General features: G+C 54.1%; 2 protein-coding genes across 4 annotated transcripts in view; one reads left to right on the plus strand and one right to left on the minus strand.

Moving 5' to 3' along the window:
• CLCN6 (chloride voltage-gated channel 6) overlaps window positions 1-7,960 on the minus strand; it is a 32,633-nt gene extending 24,673 nt beyond the window's left edge. Inside the window, exons 1-4 of one of the 2 annotated variants that reach the window (XR_013813844.1) lie at window positions 7,747-7,960; window positions 6,899-6,958; window positions 1,756-1,821; window positions 1,370-1,435 (exon numbers count right to left, since the gene is read on the minus strand). Coding sequence is in view for 1 of the 2 variants with exons in the window: in XM_079778353.1 (XP_079634479.1) it covers window positions 1,370-1,435; window positions 1,756-1,821; window positions 6,899-6,958; window positions 7,747-7,833 (279 nt within the window). In the remaining variant the exon portion in view is untranslated. The remainder of the gene's footprint in view (window positions 1-1,369; window positions 1,436-1,755; window positions 1,822-6,898; window positions 6,959-7,746) is intronic. The other variant, XM_079778353.1, reaches the window with a different exon arrangement.
• A 133-nt stretch (window positions 7,961-8,093) lies between these two features.
• On the plus strand, window positions 8,094-21,378 carry MTHFR (methylenetetrahydrofolate reductase). Of its 2 annotated transcripts, none has more exons than XM_079778359.1 (12): window positions 8,094-8,206; window positions 11,292-11,537; window positions 12,615-12,853; window positions 13,524-13,634; window positions 15,659-15,852; window positions 16,520-16,770; window positions 17,057-17,191; window positions 17,376-17,556; window positions 17,810-17,992; window positions 18,846-18,947; window positions 19,729-19,848; window positions 20,212-21,378. In XM_079778359.1, exons 2-12 carry the CDS (start codon window positions 11,305-11,307, stop codon window positions 20,434-20,436), a joined length of 1,974 nt encoding a protein of 657 aa, XP_079634485.1. In that variant the 5' UTR covers window positions 8,094-8,206; window positions 11,292-11,304; the 3' UTR covers window positions 20,437-21,378. The 2 variants fall into 2 exon arrangements, with proteins under 2 accessions (XP_079634485.1, XP_079634484.1); XM_079778358.1 differs by lacking the exon at window positions 8,094-8,206 and adding an exon at window positions 9,976-11,029.
• Window positions 21,379-21,419: the final 41 nt, after the last annotated feature.

The raw sequence follows: 21,419 nt of genomic DNA on the forward strand, positions 1-21,419 counted from the left end.
ACGCCCTGGAGCCCTCCCGCAGTCCGTCCCAGGCTGGCCAACCTCCCGTGTCCTTCCCTGGCCCCACTCTTGCACCAGTGGGGTCCCTCGGCCTGGCCTGTGCCCTCTTGCAATCCGGGACCCCTCAGGGGATGTTGGAAAGCTGGTTTTAGCCCAACAGCAGAATCACTGGTTACTAAGACGCGCAATGCAGGAGCTGCCCCCTGGTGGTCAGTGCGCTCCACAGGGGGAGCACTGCTCAGCCATAAGTCGGGCCAGCCTCTCCCGCCTCCGCGGCAGCACTAAGGATGTCCGACTGCCAGTTTAGGCCTGATGGGGAAGGGGCTGAGATACCACCCCCTCCAGAGTGCATGAATTTCATGCACTGGGCCTCTAGTTGAACTATAATATAGTATACTTAAAATATGTATTATCTTATATACCAAGTTTATCATGATTAAAGAGAGACCCCAGCCAGAGAGCTCTCTTGCTCCCTTCTGTCACATGAGGACAGAGCAAAAAGGTGGTCATCTCTGAACTGGAAAGCAGGTCCTCACCAGACACTAATCTCTTGGCCCTTGATCTTGAACTTCTAGCCCCCAGAACTGTGAGAAATAAATGTCTGTTTCAAGCCATCTAGTCTATGGTATTTTTGTGATAGCAGCCCAAATGGACCAAGACAACCCCTACTTAACACTGCAATGATGGAGAATCAGATTGGACATGTCTCATTTGGATTGGCTGCTACCTTTCCCAGCTCAGGTTTTACCACAGTAAATCAGCAGCTATGGTTCCAGACCTTGTTCTACTATAATCTTTGGCAATGTTTTATAATCTTTTCTTGTCTGTGATTCATGTGTGAATGTGCTGACCTCAGAACCCTGTGCATTCAGGTGTATTCCTCTGCCCACAACTGCCAGCTCCACCTTCTAGAAAAAACGAGCAATGTGCAGGGAAGAGGCCCAGGACAGCACAAAACATTCACTGAGATCGGCGGTGTCCTGGTGACTGGCACGCTGTGCTAAAGGAACAAATCTTTACAGTTTTGTTCCCATTACTTTGCTTTTTCCCTACAGAGTGACTCAACATCCACTGAGTGCTCTCCCCTCCATGTTGTCTACCTGACAGGACCACAGCTTATCGTAAGAGAACTTGACCAAACCTTTGAGTGTGTTAAAGAACACCGAAGTTGTATGACTTACTTTCGTTTCATAAAGTGAAAGAAAAAGAGAAGTATAAAAAAGTGTCAGATTATTAATTAAGAAATGAAAGAGGAAAAAAGACAAGGCAGTCCCTGTTATGACAAACAACTTATTTGTCAGGCTGGAGCTTGACCTCTGACGCACTCCAGCCCTCTGGCCCGCCACCCCCTCATGCCCCGCCTGCTCACCAAACCCGTGCAGACTCCAATGGCAAACACCATCATCCACTTCACCGCTTCATACCTGCGACCTTTCTGTTCACACAGGAAAAAATGACTCAGTTTGTTTCAGGATTATGTTGGCAGCAGGGAGGGAACACATCTTGGCCAACCAGTTTTAGAGTGAATTTCACAAGGACAGCAAAAATGTCAAAGATGATGTCTGATATGGAGGGTGCTTTATAATGCAAGAATGATGGACTCTAAGAGGTTGGGCTGGGGGGTACTCAGGTTGGCAGGAGGAAGTAGTCTAAGGGATAAATGCTGTTGTCTCATGAGGGTTAAAGGGCAAGGGGTAAAGGTAAAGGAGCTGTCGTAAGACCTCCTCAGTCACAAGAAATCAATAAGGGACTTACCTTATTATCCATGGTCTCCAAAACTTCCAGGTAAGGGTCATTGATACAGCGATCGTAATCCAAACTCTGCAAGAGGGACATGTGAGTGAAAAAGTCATAATGTGGTATATGATCCCATTTTGAGTAAATAAAATTAACATTTTTTTGTGTCAGCATACATAAAACAAAAATATCTGGGAAAACTGTTAACAGTGGCTATCTCTGAGGTGATAGTCTAGGAGGTGTTCTTCACATCTGGGTATTGTTTGAAATTTTCACAGCAAACATGGTACTTTTTATATCTGGAAAAAAATATTTTTTTCTGATTACAAAAAAAAAACCATCACAGAGCCCCATCTAGTTTGGCTCAGTGGATAGAAAGGTCCAGGGTTCAATTATAGTCAAGGGCACATGCCCGGGTTGTGGGCTCAATCCCCAGTAGGGGGTGTGCAGGAGGCAGCCAATCAATGATTCTCTCTCATCATTGATGTTTCTATCTCTCTCCCACTCCTTTCCTCTCTGAAATCAATAAAAAGATATCTATACTAATAAAAGGGTAATATGCTAATTAGACTGGATAGACCGGACATCCTTCCTGACAAAGCCGGGGGCATGGCCGGCCTGCAAACCGCCCACAGCCCCTCGCCCAGGCCAGCCCCACCTCCCAGCAGGGACCCCCACCCTGATGGGGTGTGGGTGGCCTGCAAACTGCCTGAGGCCCCTTGCCCAGGCTGGCCCCACCCCCAGCGGGGACCCCCACCCTGATCTGGGGCCCCCTTCAGGGCAGGCCAGCCGGCCCCCACCCATGCACCAGGCCTCTATCCTATATAATAAAAGGGTAATATGCAAATTGACCCTAACAGCAGAACAACCAGAACGACTGCTGGACCAGTCACTATGAGGCGCACTGACCACCTCTTGGTCCCTTTCCCTGGCCGGCGGTGGGGGTGGGGCCAGTGAGCGGGCGGGAACAGCTGACCTCTCGGTCCCTTCCCCAGGCTGTCAGGCACCGATCACCCGATGGCGAATGGGGACCTGGGGTGGGTGGCAGCGGGGGGTGGGGCCGGCTGAGGGCAGCTGAGGAAGATGGCCCTGATTGCAGGCCAGGCCTTGGGACTGTACCTGTGCATGAATTTCGTGAGCTGGGCCTCTAGTATATATATAAAAAACCACAGTGAAAAATTCTGAGACACTAGACCCATTCATGAGTGATTAAATATCTACACTAATAAAAGAAAAAGATGCAAATTGACTGTACCTTTGCGACATCCACCAGCCAATCAGGAGTGAGTATGCAAATTAACCCAACAAAAAAAAATGGTGGGTTAATTTGCATACACAGGCACTGAGCGGCCAGGGGCGGGATGCTTGCATTGTCGCCATGGCGACGACGCAGGTGTCCGGCACTGCCCCAGCCACTCTGGGCCTCTGGGCAGCGTGGGAAGGTGAAAAGGCGGCTCCAGCCAGAGCGAAGGCAGTGCCGGCAGCCAGGGGAAGGAAGGCCCATTCTTGCACAAATCTTCGTGCATCGGGCTTCTAGTATATTTATATATGTGTATATATATTTTAATCAGTTAGTGACATCACATTTTAGGAACAAACAGGGAAAAAGTTAAAATGTTGAAAAATATGAATATTCTTCATACCAAATATTTATAGAAATAACTGGCCAATTAATTATTTGCTTGATGGTTTTGCCTAATAATGCTGACTCCACAAACAATGAAAAGGTTTTCAGATGCCCAGAAGAGGCAACTCTATAGCAACAGGAAGTAGATTAGTGGTTGCCTAGGGTCAGGGACAAGGACAATGGGCAGTGACTCTTCTAATGGGTACGGGGTTTCTCTCCAAGGTGACAAAAATGTTCTACAATTGATTTGGTGAGGGTTGCACAACTCTGAATATACTAAACATACCACTGAATTGTACACATTAAATAGGTAAATTGTATAGCATGTGAATTATATTCTAGCCCTAACCCTGAATAAAGCTATTTAAAGGGGCATTTAGAAAGAAATGCAATTCCAGAACATTAATCTTTTCTTTTTTTAAAAAAATAAATCAGCTGAGAGCCTAACACTTTGTAAATATACATCAATAAACTATATATGATGTTATTAAAATCAGATATTGTCACTTCTCTCTCTCTCTTTTTTTTGGTTAATCCTCACCCGAGGATATTTCTTCCATTGATTTTCAGATAGTGGAAGGGAGGGGCGGAGGGGCAGAGAGTAGAAGGAGAAGTGGGGGTGAAGAGAGAGACAGAGAGAGAGGAAGAGAGAGAGAGGGAGAGAGAAAGATATGTGAGAGAGACACATTGATTGGCTGCCTCCTGCACATGCCTGACCATGCCCTGGGATCAAACCTGCAACCCAGGTTCGTGCCCTTGACTGGAATCAAACCCGAGACCCTTCTGCACTCCAGCCGACACTCTAACCACTGAACCATGCCAGCCAGGGCTGTCACTTCTCCATTATAACTAACTTCCTTTTATTTTTGCTATACATGTTGCTCTTTGATTTGGGGGAATAACAATTTAAAAATTTTCTTTAAAGAATAGTTTATTAATTTTGGGAGAGGGTGAGGAGAGGAAGGAGGGGAAGGGGAGGGGAAGGGGGAGGGGAGGGGGAAGGAAGAAACATGCATGTGAGAGTGGAATATCGATCGGCTGCCTCCTACATGCCCTACTGAGAATTGAACCTGAGGACTTAAAAGTTTTGAACTTTGCAGTTGTGCATCAGTGCCTGGAGAAATATGTATGAAGAATATTCATATGTAAGTCCTGTAGCTCAGCTTTTGAAGAACTCTGGAAAGAATGTATCGACTGCCTGACATCTGGAAGATCACCATCTCAGACCAATCCAGAAGCTAAGAATGCAGGACTGATTTTTCTCAAGAATGTACTTTTCAGTTGTAAAAACTCTCAACTTTTTTCTTCAGAACACGCTGGGTGTTTCTGATTTGCAAATCTTAAGGCCCTTTAATAAAACTCTGTCACTTAGTCCCAGCGAAGCCTCTTGCCATATTTACTCTCCATGCACAGGGCAGTGGATGGGAGCACAGATGAAACAAGGTCGGGCCGGAGCTGAATGACCGCTGAAGCTGTGTGATGAACACCAGGGGTTTCAATATACTGTTCTGTCCCTTTTGGTGTATACTTGAAACTGTATGTAACAAAAGATCTTAAAATTTTTCATGCTACATGACCAATCATGATAGTTACACCAAATTCTGCAGCAAAAGTAAGATGAAATATTAAGAAAATTAGTCTGAGTATATTATTGCCCAAGATTATGAATTTTTAAAGTCTACATGACATTTTTTTTAAAAAGCATTACACATACACATAATTAATTCTACTTCTTGGTATTAATCCTAAGGAAGCAATTAAGGTTGAACAAGAAAGGATGTCACCATGCCGTTCATCAAATAGAAAAGTCGGTTAAATAAACCGTGGTACAGCCCTGGCCGGGAGGCTCAGCTGGTTAGAGCGTCGTCCCAGTACGCCAAGGTGCAGGTTCGATTCCAGTCAGGGCACATACAAGAATCAACCAATGAATGCATGAATAAGTGGAACAACAAATGGATGTTTCCTTTTCTTTTTTTTTTTTTTTTTTAATATATTTTACTGACTTTTTACAGAGAGGAAGAGAGAGGGATAGAGAGCCAGAAACATCAATGAGAGAGAAACATCGATCAGCTGCCTCCTGCACACCCCCCACCGGGGATGTGCCCGCAACCAAGGCACATGCCCTTGACCGGAATTGAACCTGGGACCCCTGAGTCCGCAGGCCGACGCTCTATCCACTGAGCCAAACCAGTTTTGGCGGATGTTTCCTTTTCTATCCCTTCCTTTCTCTCTCCCTCTTTAAAAAAAATTAAATAAATAAAGACAAACAAAAAACCATGGCACAATAAAATAGTATTTCCCTAATCAAAAATATAATGTAGAAAAGTACCTAGTGATTCAAAAATTGTTATCAAGAGGGGAGAAAGTGTTTAAAATATTTAGTAAATCTCACTTCTGTTACTTTAAAAAAAGCATGCATGTAAGAAAAAAAAAAGTATATTTATTAAGGTAGTAATAGTCACCTTTTACAGAGCAGGGTTATGAGTTTTTCTCTAGCTTCTTTGAATTCTTTATCAAGACCGTGGTGTTTTTGTCAATTCAAAATTCATCATGGCCCTGGCCGGTGTGTCTCAGCAGTTACATAGAGCACCAGACCAGGCACTGAAGGTTCGAGGGTTCGAGTCCCAGTCAAGGGCACCTACCTGGGTTGCAGGATCCACCCCCGGCCTAGTCAGGACACGTGTAGGAGGCAACCAATCGATCTGTCTCTCTCACATTGATGCTTCTCTCTCTCCCCGCTCCCTTCCACTCTCTTTCTAGAAACACAAAAAATGCCATCATGAACTGATTATGTTTCCACTCCAGCAGTGTTGGCCTTACTACACACACAGATTCACCCACATAAGAGACACACACACACACACACACACACACACACACACACACACACACACACAGGAACTACAGTCAAGAACATTTCAGAGAGAAGCTGCCAGAGCAGAAAACAATCCTCTCAAGACTAAGCTCTCCCAGAAGAGAAGCAAGGTGTACTGGCCCACACCTGTGATGAGCATACCCTGTCGGTGGCTTTGACTCTTTGAGATGCAAAAGCAAACAGTTTAATGGCAAACATATACCCTCTCCAGGTTAAGGTGCCATAGATCCATGAAAGCATGGAGACACACAGACCTTGTTTTTCGGTTGAGGTGAGAAAAGGGCTTGTTAAGCCTGGCTGGCATGGCTCCGTGGCTGAGCGGTGACCTACGAACCAGGAGGTCCCGGGTTCGATTCCTGGTCAGGGAACATGCCCGGGTTGCAGGCTCAATCCTCAGTGTGGGGCGTGCAGGAGGCAGCCAATCAATGATTCTCTCTCATCATTGATGCTTCTATCTTTCTCTCCTTCTCCCTTCCTCTCTGAAAACAATAAAATCAATAAAAATATATCTAAAAAGGGGAGGGGGCTTGTTAAACAGCCCCTTTCCCAGAGGGAAATTACCTCTCACTCACTCCCTTGGTTGGCACCCTAATGCTTCTGTCTTAAGGGCCCAGGTCACTCACTGCTTTTGTTACCAAGACAGCAGCAGAGAAGCTCACCTCATAGTCTTTTCTTGGCAGGATCTCATCCTCCTCCTCCTGTGTTTCTCCAAGGATGGTCTAGAAAAACAGATCCACAGAAGGGAGACCCTTTTAGTGGTTAAAAGGAAAAGGAGGCAGAAGTGTTTACCGACATCTGTTGCTAGTTTCTAAATTGTCTAGAACCATTGTCATCAATGGGAACAAGATCGCAAAAAACCCCCACAAAAACACAAAACCCTTTTGGGACAGGAGGTGATGTGGGTGGGGATCCAGCTGAGCTTTTCATCTCTGTTGACACATTCTCCAAATAACCACTCTTGTCTTCAGGACACGTCAAAGATGCCCACTGCCAGCTTAAGCGGGGGAAAAAAAATCCAGATCCGTCTGACAAGGTGCCCAATCTGAAATCAGAAGGGACCTGTCAACTTTGGGGACACAGCAACTCCAGTTATCCCAGGATGCTTTGCAGGGAAAAGCTGGCTTGTCAATGACCCCGAAAGGCTTAGGGATGGAGTGAGAAAAGGGCTGGAGAACCTAAGCCAGCGGCATGACAAGCATGAAAGGGCTCATTCCGAAAACGCTCGTTTCACTCAAAACTCCTTTCAGATGGGAATTAAAAAAAAAATCCATGGGATTAACTGAAGCTGGCCTGGATTCTCTTCGATCCCAGGGAGGAGTTATGAGAATAAGACTCCAGACTTGGGCACGGGAAGCAGGGCAGATTCTGCGAGAGCCCGGGATGCGGTGCCCGCCCGTCCGCCCACGCTGCCACCTGCGGGCCCAGCTCGGCCCGGCCCCACCTCCGGCGACGCCGCTCCCGGTCCCTTAGCAACTGCCCGGCCCGGCCCCAGGCGCCCACGCCTTACCAGCTCCTCGGGCGTCCGGGTTTCACGCTCCCCGCAGCAGCAGCACCAGCGGCAGCAGCAGCACAAGGACCCCCTGCACCCCGCCATCTTCCTCTTTTGCTGCTACTCCGGACCCCCGGTGCCAGCCCCCTCCCACCCGATCTGCGCCTCACGTGACTGGCCCCCGCAGGGTCACGTGTCCCTCTCGAGTTCGGCGACCGAGACAAGGGAGTGGCTGCAGACGGGTGGGGCGACGGACCGCGTCACAGGTCGGCGGTGGAACGGCTTCAAACGAGACCGCTGGGCGCGGCCATGTTGGGGGCGGAGCTTCCTGTCGCCCGCTGGGGTGGTTTCCGCCCTCTGGTCCCGCCTCCCTTAGCAACAGTCTCCGGCGCCGCGCGTCCCGCCCCCTTCGCCTGGCTCCGCGGCGGCCTCGCAGCTGCAGTTGACACGCGTGCTGTGGGGCGCCCGCTACGGGAGGGTGAGTGACGGCGTGGCGTGGGTAGACAGACCTGGCATCGGGGGGGCCACCAGCTGGGGCCGTGGCTTACCTATGTGCGGGGGTCCATGGAGGGCGGTCCGCCCCTCTAGGTGGGGGCTCCCGCCACCTCTGTGAGCTGCTTTCGCGGGACGAGTGTAACCCCCAAAGGCTGTCACCCCCAGCAACCCCCAGTCCTGAAGCAAAAACTCTCTTTTGGTCCCGGCCTGGACAGATACCAGAGATGAGGCGGCTCTGGAGCCACCTGGGCGCGGGAGGTGTTTTTCCGGCTCCAGCCATTTAAACCTGCCCCCCGCCCCCCCACCCCGGCCTGGGCCGCTGGCACATACGCCTCCTCCCTCACCCTCCCGGGCCCATCGCGTCGGGCTGCGCTCAGTTGTGGGCTCCATATGCCCCCACGGCTCGCCCCCGATTAAGTGCTTAGTAAATGGCAGAAGGCTATTTTGAGAACAGAGGGACAAAGCCCGGCCTGTGGGCGCTCAGGGCTGGCTGTCACATTACCTTGTGCCAGTCACAGGGATATCAGGATACCCAGTCGAAGGCAGGATCCCACCCTGGTCTTGGAACTGGGGCGGGGGAGGGGGGGGGTCGGGCAGGAGGGGAGACAAACCTGTGAACCCACAATTACAATCCAGGGTGCTGCGGGAGTGCAGCTTGAAATGGGTAAGTAGAGGCACGAGGAAGAAGGTTGAAAGGGCTGTGCCTGGCACATATTAAGAATGCAATAAGTTTTTGTGGAACAAATGAGAGAGCAGATAATTTGTAGGTGGTTCCATCTCCTCCCCCTCTCTTGATTTTGTTCCAGCAGTTAATAGGCACTCTCTTAAATTCGTGAGAAAGGCCAGCTAGGCCCACCGTGACACTTACCTGTTTCTCACGCCCGATGGCCACCCTCACTGAGAAGCAGGAGTTTTATGTCAGAACCAAAACAGGCATCCTTGGGGAGAGCAAACGTTGGCACAAGCGTCCTCAGTCTGGTCTTGACTTCTTGACTTTCGGTGTGTCGCTGTGTGTTATGGCACCTCTGTGTTTTAGGGGACAGGAGCTTTGGATTTCATTAGTTTCTCATGACTCTAGGATCCCAGAGTGGTTAAGAACACCATCTTAGCCCAGCTGGTGTGGCTCAGTGGTTGAGCAAGGACCTATGAACCAGGAGGTCACAGTTCGATTCTCAGTCAGGGCACATGCCCTGGTCACAGGCTCGATCCCCAGTGTGGGGCATGCAAGAAGCAGCCGATCAATTATTCTCATCATTGATGTTTCTCTCTCCTCTCTTCCTCTCTGAAATCCATTTAAAAATATCTATAGTAATAAAAGCGTAATATGCTAATTAGACCAGACGGCCAAATGACCTTCTGGACGACCTTCCAGATGAAGCCGAGGCTGCGAGGGCTGAGCCCTGTGCACGAATTTTGTGCATGGGAGGGGGGAGGGTCTCCTCAGCTCAGCCTGCACCCTCTCGCAGTCCCAGAACCCCTCGGGATGTCCCCTGTGGGGAGTGGGCCTAAGCTGGCAGTCAGACATCCCCCAAGGGGTCCTTAGCACCACCATCGCTGCGCTTGCCAGCCGTGAGCCTGGCTTGTGGCTGAGCGGCACTCCCCCTGTGGGAGCGCACTGACCACCAGGGGGAAGCTCCTGTGTTGAGCACCTGCCCTCTGGTGGTCAGTGCACGTCATAGCGACCGGTTGTTCTGCCATTCAGTCGATTTGCCTATTAGGGTTTTATTATATAGGATTAGAAAAAAAAGAACACCAGCTTAGCAGTGGATGTGGCCTGAAAAGAATGAACTTGGCCGGATTGTTCCTCTGATTTCCATGTCACCACACACTAGATTTTTAAGGTCTGTTTGCACATAGTTGCGCAAGAGTAGTGTTTTGTTTTGAAGTATTTGACTTATTTTTCCCACTAAACTACCCAGTGGCACCATGCCTTTCTTGGCCTGCCTGTGGTTGCCATGGCGCAGAGCTTGGGGTGTGTGTCTGAGCCGTCACTGTAATCAGTTTAACTGACCTCAGTGGTGTGTGTTAGTGGTGGTGTACCTGGAAGGCAGCCTTTGCTCTTAAATTTTTTTTTTTAATTTATTGGGGTAACCATTGGTTAATGGAGTTACATAGGTTTCAGGTGTACAGTTCTATAATACATCATCTGTACATTGTACTGTGTCTTCATCACCCCAAGTCAAAGTCTCCTTCCATCAGGTAGCCTTTATTCTGAGTTGGACATAAACTCAGCCCTCACTGAACTTGGGTCTGGCTACTTTTGGAACCCAACCAATTATCAAGTTCTAACGCATGACCTAGTCTTTTTGGAGTAGCAGGCATTCAGGAGAAATCTGGCGGCTTTGTCAAGCCCTCGCCTCTTCCATCCTGCACACAAACTGTTTCAAGCAGCAGATGTCCCAGGCAGGACAGGATCAGCTGTTTCTTCTTTGGGGAGTGATCCGGTGACCCTGAACGTCTGTTGGCCTCATCTCCACGCCCACAGTCTCTGGCCTGAGCCGTCCTCCTTCTATCTGCCTCCTACAGCTGGAGCCTCAGCCCTCCCTCAGCCCGGAGGCCTTGCCCCCGCCTCCCTCTCCCTTACGCAGGCCCCAGCTCTAAGTCTAAGCGCTTCTTCCGTCACTGCTCCGCCCATGAGGGAAACACCCGCGGGGAAGTTTCCTGTCTCAGCCCAGTCTGGGTCTCAGCTGGCAGAGATGGACCATCCAAAAGCCGAGGTCCTCCCAGCCAGGCCCTACTGCCCCTCCCTAGGAGTGCGGGCCCTGGAGGCTGGCATCATGAGGTTCTCAGTGCCACCCTCCATCAGGTAGCTGCCACTGCGGACCCGAGGGCTGAAGGGACATGTTTCTGTACGGGAGGGGGCTGTCATACACGGAGTCGGGCGGCAGCAGGGGGAGAGGCTTTGAGTGAGGCTGCGCTGTGGGTCGTAGCGGTGGCGTGTGAGCCAGCCGGTAGGGGCCTTCTCCCCCTCCCCCTGCGCGGAAATGCAGCAACTGTCACTTGACCCTGCCCCTCTGGGGCTTGGCTGCCTGCCGGCTTCTGACGCCCCCTGCCCCCATCCCGTGTAGCAGGCACTCGGCCATGGTGAACGAACCCAGAGGGAATGGCGGCCCCAACCCCCGCTTGGAGGGCAGCAGCAGCGGCATGGAGAGCTCCAAGGAGAGTTCGAGATGTTCCTCACCAGGGCTGGACCCTGAGCGGCACGAGAGACTCAGGGAGAAAATGAGGCGGAGGATGGAGTCCGGGGACAAGTGGTTCTCTCTGGAATTCTTCCCTCCTCGGACGGCGCAGGGCGCTGTCAATCTCATCTCAAGGTGAGTGATGTGAGGTTCAGGAGCAGCGCCAGGTTAGGAGGGGCTGGTGGAGAGAAGGGCCACTTTGACCCGGCAGAAAGAGGCCCCCACAGGGGGCGGAGGAGTCAATGCAGGGTCGGTCATTCGACCTACAGCTTCGCAGTTGTCAGTAAAAGTCCCCCCCCCCCCCCCGAGCCCCTGGAGTGTTAGACACACTCCACACTGGGTTAAAAATGTTGACTCTCACGGCGTTCTTTGGCAGGACGTCAAGCTGGATCATGAGTGTAGTTTAGGAAGTCACAAAGCAGCATCTTGTAGAACATTTCCACAAGTTAGGCTTTTGGATTGTGCCTCTTGAAATCTAGAAATGCCAACTGAGTTACGTTAGCACTTTATGAATCACAGCTCCTTTTTTTTTTAAGTTTATGCTTTTTTCCACTTTCGCTTCTCGTATTTAGTTCCCCAGGCTTGAAGTTGAAGGCACGAGGATGTTTAAATACCTCGTTAAATAGCTTGTAACACAGTGCGTGCACACACCCGTGCCTCCCGAGTCTGGTTCCTGGACTGTGGCCTTGCTCTGCAGCACGGCTTGCTGCACCAGGATGCGGGGAGGGGTAGCATGATAGAAACCTGTGTCTGCTGACCCTCTTCGCTCGCGTTCCTGGAATGAGGCCCTGCTTGCCACCTTGAGGGTTCTCCAGCCCTCGCCCAGTGAACTTAACTCACCCATATAACAAATATGCCAGCACTGGAAAGTCTACAGTACTGCTTTCAAACAGCATGGTGATATTGTTGTATATTACCTCCACAACAGTGATCCTAATGATAGCAGCTCACGGTGTACCAGGCCCTGTTCTAAGAGCTGTTGCATAGAGTTATTATGAAGTAGGTACTGTTCTCTGTCACATTGTAGAAATGAGGGAAAGGAGATTAATTTTCCCAAGGTCACACAGCTAATAAGTAGCAAAGTCAGGATATGAATGCGGGCCAGTCTGATGCCAACCTCCTGTGATGTTGCTCTAACTCCCGGACCCCATGGAACGTGGTGAAGGGTGGTGTGCCCCCAGGAACCCCTCTTCAGAAAGAAATTCCCAACAGGTTTGACCAGATGGGGGCAGGTGGCCCCCTCTTCATAGATGTGACCTGGCACCCAGCAGGAGACCCTGGCTCGGACAAGGAGACCTCCTCCATGGTGATCGCCAGCACTGCTGTCAACTACTGTGGCCTGGAGACCATGCTGCACATGACCTGCTGCCGTCAGAGCCAGGAGCAGATCACGGGCCACCTGCACAAGGCCAAGCGGCTGGGCCTGAAGAACATCCTGGCACTGAGAGGAGGTGTGGAGCCCTGCCCAGTTGGAGCCACCTCTTGACCCTGACGTAGGAGTTCAGTCAGGAAAGCCACTGGTGCCTGATAACCCTCTGCCCTGGCTTCATAGCTTCATTGATCACTGGTTGCACCCAGCTCTTGGCACAATCAAGACTGCAGTGCTGGCCCTTGTCCCAGGAGTGAATCTAGCTGCCTGTGCCTCTGGCCACAGTGTGGGGAGAGGGAGCCTGATGGGAGGGGTCGTGTGGCTTGTGCTCCCACGACAAGACCACTTCTCACCTGAGATGAGTGGGAAATTCTCCCGGAGAGAAGAGCTCCAAGAGGGTGGGACGTGAGCAGTGGGGTTGGTTGGGTGAGGGTAGGCACCCAGGTTTGAGTGAGGGGGTGTGTGTCTCAGATGCTCCAAGCTAAGCTGAGAGCAGCAGCTGTCCCCTGCTCTACACTGCCAGCCCAGTGCCCGCAGTCAGTGCGTGGCAAATGTCTGACAGGCTGGGCACTGTCTTCCCTCCCACTGTTTACCAAGTGCGAGGCTAGCAAGAGGAGACACCAATTTGAATAGCACGAGGGCTCTGCCTTTGAGGAGCTGGTGGTCCTGGGTGTAGGGGGAGGGAAAAGGTACAGAAGAGCTAGCTGCAGGTCAGTGAGCCTCAGTGACCATGACCTTCACCAACCCTGCAGACCCTGTAGGCGACCAGTGGGAGGAGGAGGAAGGCTGTTTCCGCTACGCTACAGACCTGGTCAGGCTCATCCGCAGCGAGTTTGGTGACTACTTTGACATCTGTGTGGCAGGTGAGAGGCGGGAGCGTCCCAGTGGGTGGGGGCAGGCACAGAGAGCTCACCTGTACTCAGTCCAGGGTGTGGTAACCCCATGATTGTGAGTCTGAGCCTGTGGCAGAGGAGGAGAGCAGGGCAGAGGTGGGTTAATGCCCTGACTCAACGTTCTATCATCCGCTCTCTGCCCAGGCTACCACCACCCTGAAGGTTTTGTTTCTCTGCCTTTTCATGCTCTTAGCCTGTTCTTTAAAACAAAAGAGGAGTATGTATTAGGAGGCAGGGAATCACAGAACCAAAGGCCAGGAAGCCGCACCAGACCTCACTGGGTGCTGGAGCCGGGAGGCCGTCGGAAACCGAGGCCCCCGGGCCGGTGTGGCTCAGTTGGTTGAGCGTCATCCTGTACAACAAAAGGTCACTGGTTCCATTCCTGGTCAGGGCACATGCTTGGGTTGGGGCTCGATCCCGCTCGGGGTGCATACGGGAGGCATACAGGTTGATGTTTCTTTCTCATACCGGTATTTTTCTCTCTCCCTTTCCCTTCCTCTAAAAAGCAATAAAAACATATGTTTTAAAAAATTTTAAAAAGAAACCAAGGCCCTCAATCTCATTGGGGCCACAGGACCCCCATCTCTGCCTCCTGCTGCACAACTGCTCCTGAGGGCACCTGGTCAGTTCCACTAATAGCCCAGACTGATTGACAGGCCTCAATGTCAACGCCACATTCTCAGGAGAGTCAGACCAGCTGAACGCTAGTTCCATTGGCTACAGCCAGGAGGCAAGGTTTCCCTGCTGGAAACAGGTCGGGGGGCCTTCCCTCCTACCCCACTAACGGGGTTGGCCTCCAGCTTCTCAGATAGGGGATTGGGTATGGTGAGGAAATGTGCCCGGGACACAGGAGGTCTGCGGATTCATTGGTACATCATCTTGGCATGACATTTTTTTCTCAAATATTTTTGGGAAAATAATTTTTTTTTATGAAACAAAGCCACATTATGGAGTAGTATATCAAAAGTGATCCGAACTTTAAAAAATAAGCCATGTGGCATCAATGAAATTACTCTTTGTAAGTGACTTTGGGTTTAACCCCAGCCCCATGTACAGAGCAGCTTGGCTTCCCACCAGCCTGGGTCTTAGGCCTGCCCCGGCCTTGGCCTCAGGCTGAGCAAGCAAGCGTTCTGCCTGAAGCTTCATCAAGCCCAGCAGTCTTCCTGTGCGGGCCGGGCTAAGTGAGCTCAGTCATTTAGGCAAAATAGTCAGAGAGTTCCCCGAGCCAGTAACCCACTCCCGCCTCCCAGGCAATTCCGGGTTCCATCGTGTGTCCCTGGCATGTGGGTATCGCAGCTGCGCCAGCGTTCTCGTGCCCCAGCAGCTCGCTGCTTAGTGGGGCTGCTTGGTCCCTTGTCAGGCAGCCTCTGGCTGACTCTGGTTCTGCCATGAGAAGCATCAGAGAATATGAACTTGACCATGACGGCCCGTTGGCCACTTAGAAATAGTTACTATATTTTCTTCATTCTTTCCTTCAAGCTTTCTCCCGGTTTTCCTCATGTAACATGCTGACTTTTCACTTTCTTGGACCTCTGAGTAATTTCGATATTTTATTATGTGTGTGTGGTGGTTGTTTGTTCAGTAATTTTAACATTAAAAGCGCTGCTTTAATCCACTGTGTAGAGTCCAGTGCAGCACAAGCGCTGCCAGCTGCTGAGCGGGGCGTTTTCTCTCCTCCAGGACCACCAAGTATGGGCTCGTCGCCTGGCTGGTTGCAAGGGACATGAGGCAGGACAGTGTGGGGTTCGGAGCAATCTGCTCCCACTTCTGGGAGGGTGGCTCTGAGCCTCCGCTCACCAAGCGTCATCTCCTGGGTGAGGGGGCCATCAGCTGTGAGCCCAGCTCCTCACCGTTTCTACCCGTCCACGCTCTGGTGGTGGGAGGTCCGAGTCCGGAACCGTGGCGGCAGAGAGCTTGTTGCCAGCTCTCTGGTGTCTTCCTCACTCACCTTGAGCAGGTGGAGCCAGCCTCTCCCACTGCCATCCTGTTGACAGGTTACCCCAAGGGCCACCCCGACGCGGAGAGCTTGGAGGACGACCTGAAGCACTTGAAGGAGAAGGTGGATGCGGGAGCCGACTTCATCATCACCCAGCTTTTCTTCGAGGCGGACACGTTCTTCCGCTTCGTTAAGGCTTGTTCCACGATAGGCATCACCTGCCCCATCCTCCCCGGAATCTTCCCTATTCAGGTGAGGGGCCCGGGCGGCTGGCGGACACCTCCCACCCCCGACCTCCCACAGGCCAGGGCCCGGGGTCAGGCGCTCAGTTCGGGGTCAGGTTCTTTGATGCTCAATGGATTTCCTGCCAGATGCCTCTTGCGGATGTTCTCTCACCACCCCATTTTTGTTACCTCCAGACCCCCCCACCCCCAAAACCAGCAACAGCACCTGACAGAGGAGCTTGTACTTGGCTTACTGACAGGTGTCACTACAAGGGATCATTATAACTCTCACCCTAAATTTTTATTACATCAATGTATCTGAAACTCAGCTGTCATCACAATCATTTGATAAGCTTTTTCAAAAGGTGGACTTCCAGATCCCATGCCTAGAAGTGCTGATTTAGTAGGTCTGAGGTGGGGCCTGGGAATGTGTACCTTACTTCTCAGGTCTCGCAGGTGGTTCCGATGACCCGGGAGGCTTGGGAACCACTGGGGCTAAAGGGATGCTCTGGGCAGCTGAGTCCCTGCAGACTGGAAAAAGCAGGACCAGGCAAGGGTCCTTGTACAGCGTGGGCTGACTTTCCTGGGTCTCTGTCACACTGCGGTTGGCCCGGAGGCCGGGTAGGGAACCGAAGGGGAGAAGCAGCGTGAGAGACGGGGTGGGACGTGGCTCCACAGCCCCCGTGTCTCGGCAGGGCTACCACTCCCTGCGGCAGCTTGTGAAGCTGTCCAAGCTGGAGGTGCCGCAGAAGATCAGGGACGTGATCGAGCCCATCAAGGACAACGACGCTGCCATCTGCAACTACGGCATCGATCAGGCCGTGAGCCTGTGCCAGGAGCTGCTGGCCAGTGGCCTGGTGCCGGGCCTGCACTTCTACACCCTCAACCGCAGGATGGCCACCACCGAGGTGCTGAAGCGCCTGGGCATGTGGGCCGAGGACCCCAGGTGCGGCCAGGGGCCCCGAATGCAGGCTCGGGAGCCACAGAGGGAAGTCAGTGGGCAGGGAGGTCAGATGGGAGCCGCAGGAATCGCAGGAAGAGTGCCCCCTCGCAGAGCTGGACGCCACGGGTGCAGGGCTTGTCCGTGCTGTGGCCGGAGGCACACGGGGTTCCAGCCTCAGTGGGAGGTCCATGTGCACTTGATATTTACAAGTCAGATTGAAAGACCCAGCTCAGTGGGTCCTCCCCCGGAGGACCTGAGCCAGTCCCTTTCTGGCCCCAATCTCACCCAGGCGTCCCCTGCCCTGGGCCGTCAGTGCCCACCCCAAGCGCCGGGAGGAAGACGTGCGTCCCATCTTCTGGGCCTCCAGACCGAAGAGTTACATCTACCGCACCCAGGACTGGGATGAGTTCCCCAACGGCCGCTGGTGAGGCCGCGGACTGTCCTTTGCAAACGGGTCCTGTGTCTTGGGAGGCAGGGGGCAGGAGTTGGCATGTTCATCTATCCTGGAGGGACTGGTCTCACAGAATGACCTCCGGTGTGTGGACAGCTGTCCTCCTGGAAGGAGCCCGAGGTGAGCTGTGCCCTGACCACTGGCACGTCCTTTGCAGGGGCCACTCCTCCTCCCCAGCCTTCGGGGAGCTGAAGGACTACTACCTCTTCTACCTGACCAGCAAGGCCCCGAGGGAGGAGCTGCTGAAGATGTGGGGGGAGGAGCTGACCAGTGAAGAGAGTGTCTTTGAAGTCTTTGTCCACTACCTCTCGGGAGAGCCAAACCAGAGCGGCTGTCCAGTGAGTGGTGCTCGGTGGGGTCCCTGGTTACCCCCCACCCTGCCTCCCTGTGGCTCGCCCACCCTCACCTCCTCCTTCCGCTCTGGACATGGCACCTCAGCCACGGGAGAAGGGTGAGTTGGGAAGTCGCCAGCTGGGGACCTAGGAGGGGCTCACAGAGGCAGAGACAGGCTGGGTGTCTCACGGGGCCCCCGAGAGTACCAGATCCGATTGTCAGCCCAGCCCTGTCAGCCCAGCCCGGCTCACCCTCCAGGTCACTTGCCTGCCCTGGAATGACGAGCCCCTGGCGGCCGAGACCAGCCTGATGAAGGAAGAGCTGCTGCGCGTGAACCGGCAGGGCATCCTCACCATCAACTCCCAGCCCAACATCAATGGGAAACCGTCCTCCGACCCGGTCGTGGGCTGGGGCCCCAGCGGGGGCTATGTCTTCCAGAAGGTGTGCAGGGGCGCCCAGGGCTGCCCCAGCGATGGGGACAGGAGGCCTTCCTCTCCGGGCCCTTCCCTGAGCAGCAGTGGGCCAGGGTGGACGGGCGCTCCCGCTTTAGGTCAGGCCTGGGTGGGGTCCCCTGACTGCTCCGAGCCTCCGCCTTCTCAGGTGGGACGGATCACCCCATGTTGTGGGGAGGAGACGTGACAAGGCGCGCAAAGCTTAGCACTGGGAGGAACAGGAAGCTCTCGCTACTCTTCCGAGCTGACACCTCTCTCCGGGGCTGCTGGAGTGACAGTTACACTCACTGAATCCCTGGGCCCTGATTAGAACGACCCCGGGGTGAAGACACCAGCTCAGCTGTTTATCACCAGTGAGCGCAGGTCCTCACCTTCTCTCAACTTGCCTCATCTGTGAAATGGGGATGAGGCCCACCCTGCAGTGTTATGGGCAAATGACCGAGTAAACCCAGCTTAATCTCCGATCCAGTTGGTGCCAGAGAAGCCACTAGAGTCACTGTCACCTCCTGAGGGGGCGGGTGGGATGGGGCAGGCCTGTCTCACAAGCCTGCGCTCCAAAGCGGGCCTCCTCGCCAGCTTTACCGTGGCTTCTCCAGGGGCCTCCCTGCCTAGCGGGAAGCGGGCTGGCAGAGGTCCCTCAGGCTGGCCCGCTGGGAAATCTCCCACCTGCTCCATGACGCCATCCAGTGGCCACCACTGGTGCCCCTGTCTTAAGTGTCCCACACACCTGTGCGCGTGGGTCCTCCCTGGGGGCGGTCGTGTGCAGGCATCGGACTGGGATTGCTGAGCGCCGAGAAGGCAGCCAGCAGGGATCAGGGGGTGACGGGTGCCTGCTCCCCCAGGCCTACTTGGAGTTCTTCACTTCCCGAGAGACGGTGGGGGCACTCCTGCAGGTGCTGAAGAAGTACGAGCAACGGGTTAACTACCACATCGTGGACGTGAAGGTAGGCCAGCTCCTCGCAGAGGTGCTCAGGGGGCAGCTGCCAGCCGAGGACACCCATGGTCACTCCCGCACTCCGCAGGCACTGGCCTCGGGCAGATGGAGCCAGGCCCCGCCTCGGAGCTCCCAGCCTAGTGAGGGGGGCCCGCCAGTGGGTAATGGGACAGTTCAGTTCAGTAAGGGTGCTGGGGACCCAGCGGAGGGACACTTAACCTGGGAGGCCACAGAGGCTTCTTGGAGGGTCCTCGGTGGCCTGAATCCTCAAGGACAGGAGGGAAGGGCGTTCCTGGGGAAGGGCGGGGTGTGCAAAGGCAGCGTCTACAGCTAGTGGGTCACTGCTGACTGCGGAGCGCGAGGCTAGTGTTGAGCAGGGGCTCGGGCCTCCAGGGTCCTGCTTGGAACTGGGGGTTTTCCCTGAAGGCAGGAGGGAGCCTTCCAAGCGGTGAGTGACTTGGCTCCGGGTGTTATTTAGGCAGGTCACAGTGCACAGCTGATGACGAACGGGCCTGGGAACACTGGAGTCAGAGGCCCTTGTCTGAGTAGCAGAGAGGACCAGCTGGGCTAGACCCAAGGAAGCGGAGTGGAGAGGAAGCAGGCAGAACCGCGGGGTGTAGAGCTGATTGAAGCGAGAGAGGAGGAAGTGCTCAGCGTGGCCTCTAAGTCTCAGGCTCACAGAGCTGGCGGGGGTGGGGGGGTGGGGAGTGTGCGGAGCAGAGGGCAGCCTGGGCAACAAGCGGGTCTGGTTGGCTTTGTCCCATCTGCTCCTACCTCCCCTCCCACCCCAGGGTGAAAACATCACCAATGCCCCCGAGCTGCAGCCCAACGCTGTCACCTGGGGCATCTTCCCTGGGCGAGAGATCATCCAGCCCACGGTGGTGGATCCTGTCAGCTTCATGTTCTGGAAGGTAAGGGGCTGGGAGCGGGCCTGCCCTGCCCACTTGGAACACCCGGCCGGCAGGATTGCTGGGTCCCCAGTGTGGCTGGAAGCCGCGCCCCCAGGGCTGGCCGGCGAGGCCCTCCTGGCTGCACCGTGACTCTGAGCCACAGCTTATTTCTGGGCTGGGGAGTGGGAGGTGGCCCCCAGTGGGCCTTGTTCTATTCCCGGGAAGGTCCTCCCAGGTTGTGGCGGAGGCTCTTGTGGCCCCGAGCAGGAGCCCTGACCCTCGGGCAGCCCCATGAACCGTGCCTGTGCGTCTGTATGTCTGTCTGCGCTTGTGTGTCTGTGTGTGACTGCACCTGCGCCTGTGCCTGTTCGTGTGCACGTACAGGATGAAGCCTTCGCCCTGTGGGTGGAGAAGTGGGGCAAGCTGTATGACGAGGAGTCCCCGTCCCGTATGATCATCCAGTACATCCACGACAACTACTTCCTCGTCAACCTGGTAGACAACGAGTTTCCGCTGGACAACTGCCTGTGGCAGGTGGTAGAGGACACTTTTGAACTTCTCAACAGACCCGGAACGAGAGGGGACAGGCTCCGTGACCCTGCACCCTGACATCCTTAGGCTCCTAGACTCCCTCACATACAATGGCAGCCATGTGGTGTGAGGCTCCGGGCTCTGGCTGGACCTGAGTCAGCCCCACGCCGGACCTGGTGTTCCCCGCTCGGCCGGGAGATTTTGCTCTTCTGGGGGGAGCACCTCCGTCCCGCCCAGGACCACGGTGGGTGGCACCCCATCCTCCCTGAGACGGGAGGAGACGTTATTGCTGACGGGGCCCTCGCACCAGGCGGCCTCTCGGAGCAGCCTGAGACTGCCAGTGACTGCACTTGGCTATGGAAGACGGGCAGAGCACACGGCAGCAGGCACGTGTGGCGTTGCCGAATAGCTGGGGCAGAGTGAAGATGCTGCCCCCTCTGCCTCCAAGACCTTGGCAGCTGGGCACTTCCTACTTGTAACTGAAGGGCAGACACTACCCTTGGCACCAGGCCCCCGGATGGGTCTGGGGCTGAAACCTAATAATACAAGCCCCCTTCTCCCTGGGAGCCCAGCTGGGCTTCACCGTCCGCCACGCTGCTTTCGGCGCAGTCGTCTCTGTATCCTGGTGGCGCAAGAGATACAGTCCCTCCTAAGGGCTCAAGGTGTCTGACCTCTGCCTGGTGGAGCCTCCGCCTTCCCTTTTCTCCGCTGCCCGTCACCATCGAGGGCAAAGGCGAGGTCACTTGAAGTCACCTGAGCAGGGCTTCTGTTTTCCTGGCTTAGTTTTCAGGCAGGACCTCCTCTTGCCAGCTGTTCCGCCCTCTGTGCATCTGGCATCTGTCTGCCTGGCACTGCTCCCCAGGAATCAGCCCTCAAGCTGCGCTGCCCAGGGTGGTGACTGGCAGGTGCACGTGGGCTCCTTTCTGTCCCCGTCCCTGCCTGCTAGCTTAGCGGGGGGTGGGGGAGGGGTGTCCAAAAAGCAGCCTGTGGGCACATCCCCTCCAGGTCCGTCCGTCTGTCCAGGCTACTGGGAGCCAGAGAAGCAGCTGAGACCAAGGAGG

The sequence above is a fragment of the Cnephaeus nilssonii genome (assembly GCF_951640355.1).
Source record: "Cnephaeus nilssonii genome assembly, chromosome: 7".
NCBI lineage: Eukaryota > Metazoa > Chordata > Mammalia > Chiroptera > Vespertilionidae > Cnephaeus > Cnephaeus nilssonii.

Excerpts from the sequence above, each read along its gene's own strand:
- MTHFR (XM_079778358.1), top strand. The coding sequence starts at position 10,857 with ATGAGGGAAACACCCGCGGGGAAGTTTCCTGTCTCAGCCCAGTCTGGG. Across the intron at positions 17,192-17,375 it reads GAGTTCCCCAACGGCCGCTG|GGGCCACTCCTCCTCCCCAG; the intron begins GTGAGGCCGCGG and ends CGTCCTTTGCAG. Across the intron at positions 17,557-17,809 it reads CAAACCAGAGCGGCTGTCCA|GTCACTTGCCTGCCCTGGAA; the intron begins GTGAGTGGTGCT and ends CTCACCCTCCAG.